Genomic DNA, 3,302 nt, shown 5'->3' on the forward strand with positions numbered 1-3,302 from the left:
ATTTATTTGCATAAACTTTCAAAATATGATATACTGGGTTTGGAGTTTGATGATGTCAAACGTGCTTATGAATTTTATAAAGCATATGCTTGTGCCATGGGCTTTGGTACTCGTAAAGGCAGCAGTAGGTGAGACAAAAATGGAATTAAAGTTATGAACCATTTTTCTTGTTCGAAGGAAGGATGTAGGGTTGAAAAATGAGAAAAGATTGAGAATCGGGTGCGAGAACCTAAAAGGTTATCTAAAACAAATTGCTATGCTAACATTTGGGTCATTCTGAACAAAGATACAGGAAAATAGTGTGTTTCACATTATGAACTTGAACATAATCATCAGATGGTAAATCCTGCTCAAATATGCTTCATTCGTTCGAATAGGCATATTAAAGTAGCTTATGTATGTGAAGCAAAAACTATGAAAGTTGCAAGTATCAAAACATGTCAAGTGGTGAATGTTTTTGCAGCTCAAGCTAGAGGCATTCAAACTGTTGGTTTTACTCGTAAAGATTTTTACAATCGTATGGCAACTAAAAGACATGTTGAAGTAAATGATGGTGATGTTCAAGCGACATTGTTATATTTTTATGTGAAAAAAGAAATGGATAATGGATTCTACATGAAGTACATAACTGATGATGAGAACAAATTGAAGAATTTATTTTGGGCTGACTCCATATCAAGATCAGATAGTGTTTGTTTCGATGATGTTTTGGCATTTAACACAACTTACAAGAAAAACACATTTAATTTGCCTTTTTGGGTTTTCATTGGTGTGAACCATCATCATATGACCACCATTTTTGCATTAGCATTACTCGCAAATGAAGATTTTGTTGGTGCATTTTCAAAATTAAAGATTATTTCACATGATGGAAAAGCTATCATTAGCTCAAAAGTTATGTTACGAAAAGTAACATAATGTGTCTATTAGATATAGACATGTTTTCATGTGAATGATTATGTCACGACCCGGAACCTCCCTCAGGCCCATGACAATCGCCGCGACGTCCCGATTGACACTCATTATCCGAAATGCCAACCGGAACCCCGCAAGGCTTACATATCAGTTTCTTTCCTTTCCTATGAGCAATCATTGTTAAATATCGAGTTTTTAGAGAATATATACTATTTTAGATCAAAAAAACAATCAAAATAAAATTTTCGCCACACAGGGGTATTTTGGTCATTTTTTCTCAAAAATTTCGAAACTGGCTAAAACGTAATATACAAGTACAAAACACATAATTCATATTCAAAATGAGTTTAAAAGTCTAAAATCTTCATTTAAAACGAAATTACAGTTATTTGAATATAATAAGAAAATAAAAGAAATATTAAGGAAAATATTCTATTTTCTTATAAAACAATATTTATATAGTTATACGTGAATAATTTTTATAACGTAAAAGCTAAATAAATTTATACATACTGAAATACAGTAAGCCAAAATATTTAATTTAATTTACAATAACAAGAGGGCCCCCGAATAAACAAAAGTAAAGAGGACTGTGAACCTACGGTTTGGAAAATGCAGATCCAATGGTAGTCCTCGATGAGATCAGCTATCTATAGTCTATACTGAACCTGAAATGGGTGGAAAGGAGTTGGGTGAGATTTTGCAATCCCAATGAGCAAACAGACATTATCATAAATATCTAAAGGCGAGTAAAATGGAGGCAAGTTTAAACAACAAATTTCAACCCATTTCATAATGTTTTCAATTTATTTCTTAAACCATAAAATATTTGTAATTTACCAAAACAATTGTTAAGGCTTATGTCTTTTATTAAAACAAGGCTCAAGCCAAAACTAATCCTCGGGGATACCTTGGCCGAGGCATCTAACCGAGTCCGCCAAGGGTGTTAAAATATTCACACGTGAAACACATTTTTATTTTTAAAAACCAGCTGTTCCTTGGCATTGGCCGAGTTACACATTCACGTGGGGGTTCGACGTGAAGTGAGCTCTAATACTACCCCAGGAGTTACCCTTCTCGCCTCTACAACCGAAGTAACTATATAACTGGGTTTACCGTGCCCCTCTAATAGGCAGTCCACGGAAACCCGTCACTGCAGTGACTAACCCACCAATTTTAATAAAATTTCGACAGTATAACGTGGCTTTTATTTATTTATCCAGCCTGCATAGTAAAACAACTTACATAAATTTCTCAATCATTCACAAAATATAGCCACATATACTCACTTCTCATAAGCCATTCCTAGGAAAATATAAATTTTTCAAGTCAATTTGTAGCCTCCAATTACTCAATTTCATAATCAATACAATATATTTTTATTTGTCACATTTATTCCTAAAACATCAAAAATCCCGTTTTAATCTCGTTCTCATTTCATAAAATACATAAAGGGCATTTAAAATAAACTCTAGATAATTTACAATAATAATAAGTTTACTCACCGTTTGTACAAACTAAAAGCTTTCTAAGCGCCCCGATCACTACTCATCGGGTACGACTTCTTTGCCTTTTCCGAAAGGCTCTCCTCCTAGACACATTACAAAAATTTACACAATTCATCACATTGATGCTAAATCACTATATAATTTACTTAAATCCTATACTAATGCATGGTATGAAATGCAATAGCCTAAAACGACTTAAACGCGGTATTAACCTATTTTTGGCACTTTGCTCGATAAATTGCTAATGCGCTCCATTTTAGCTCTAAATCATCCCATTCTCTCTCCAACATTTCTAACCATTAAATATCAGCCAATAACCTTCTAAAAACAACAAAATCAGCTCACTCCCTTCCTTGAAAAATTCGGCCAAAAATGGGACATTAACTCGGTTAATTTTCTACTTTGTTTTTCTATCACGTTTAATCGTTTTTCATCATTTTCTCTTCATTTCCCTTAGAATAAAATCAATTCATCATCATTGTACAGCATTGAGCATCCAGCCAAGAGTGGGTATTGTGAAAATTTAATGATTTCTTGCCCAATTTAATTTCTAAACACATTTAACTAACTAAAACTATCAATTTAACTAAAAATCAAAACCTAAAAATTTCAATTTCTCTCCCCTAGAATTTCATCCAGGCCTTGATATCACTTTTTGATCTCTCTCCTCAAGCATGCTAAATGGAAATAAAGGTATAGGAAAGGTAGAAATCAAGCTAAAATCGAAAAATTTTACCGTTAGACGCGTAAACGGGCGAAAACCGTGAATTTCCCTTTGAATTTTCTTGTTTCTCTTTGGTTTTTCTTTTTTTCTTCCTTTCCTCTCTATTTCCTCTCTTGTTCTTCCTTATGGCCGGCCAGCACTTAAAATTTGGGTTT

General features: G+C 33.3%; 1 protein-coding gene across 1 annotated transcript; it reads left to right on the forward strand.

Moving 5' to 3' along the window:
* Window positions 1-414: 414 nt before the first annotated feature.
* On the forward strand, window positions 415-918 carry LOC148764245 (protein FAR-RED IMPAIRED RESPONSE 1-like). The gene has a single exon (XM_088803563.1). It carries the CDS (start codon window positions 415-417, stop codon window positions 916-918), a length of 504 nt encoding a protein of 167 aa, XP_088659689.1.
* The last annotated feature ends 2,384 nt before the right edge of the window (window positions 919-3,302 follow it).

The sequence above is a fragment of the Theobroma cacao genome, chromosome 2 (assembly GCF_053813885.1).
Source record: "Theobroma cacao isolate CCN51 chromosome 2, ASM5381388v1, whole genome shotgun sequence".
NCBI classification, from domain to species: Eukaryota; Viridiplantae; Streptophyta; class Magnoliopsida; order Malvales; family Malvaceae; genus Theobroma; species Theobroma cacao.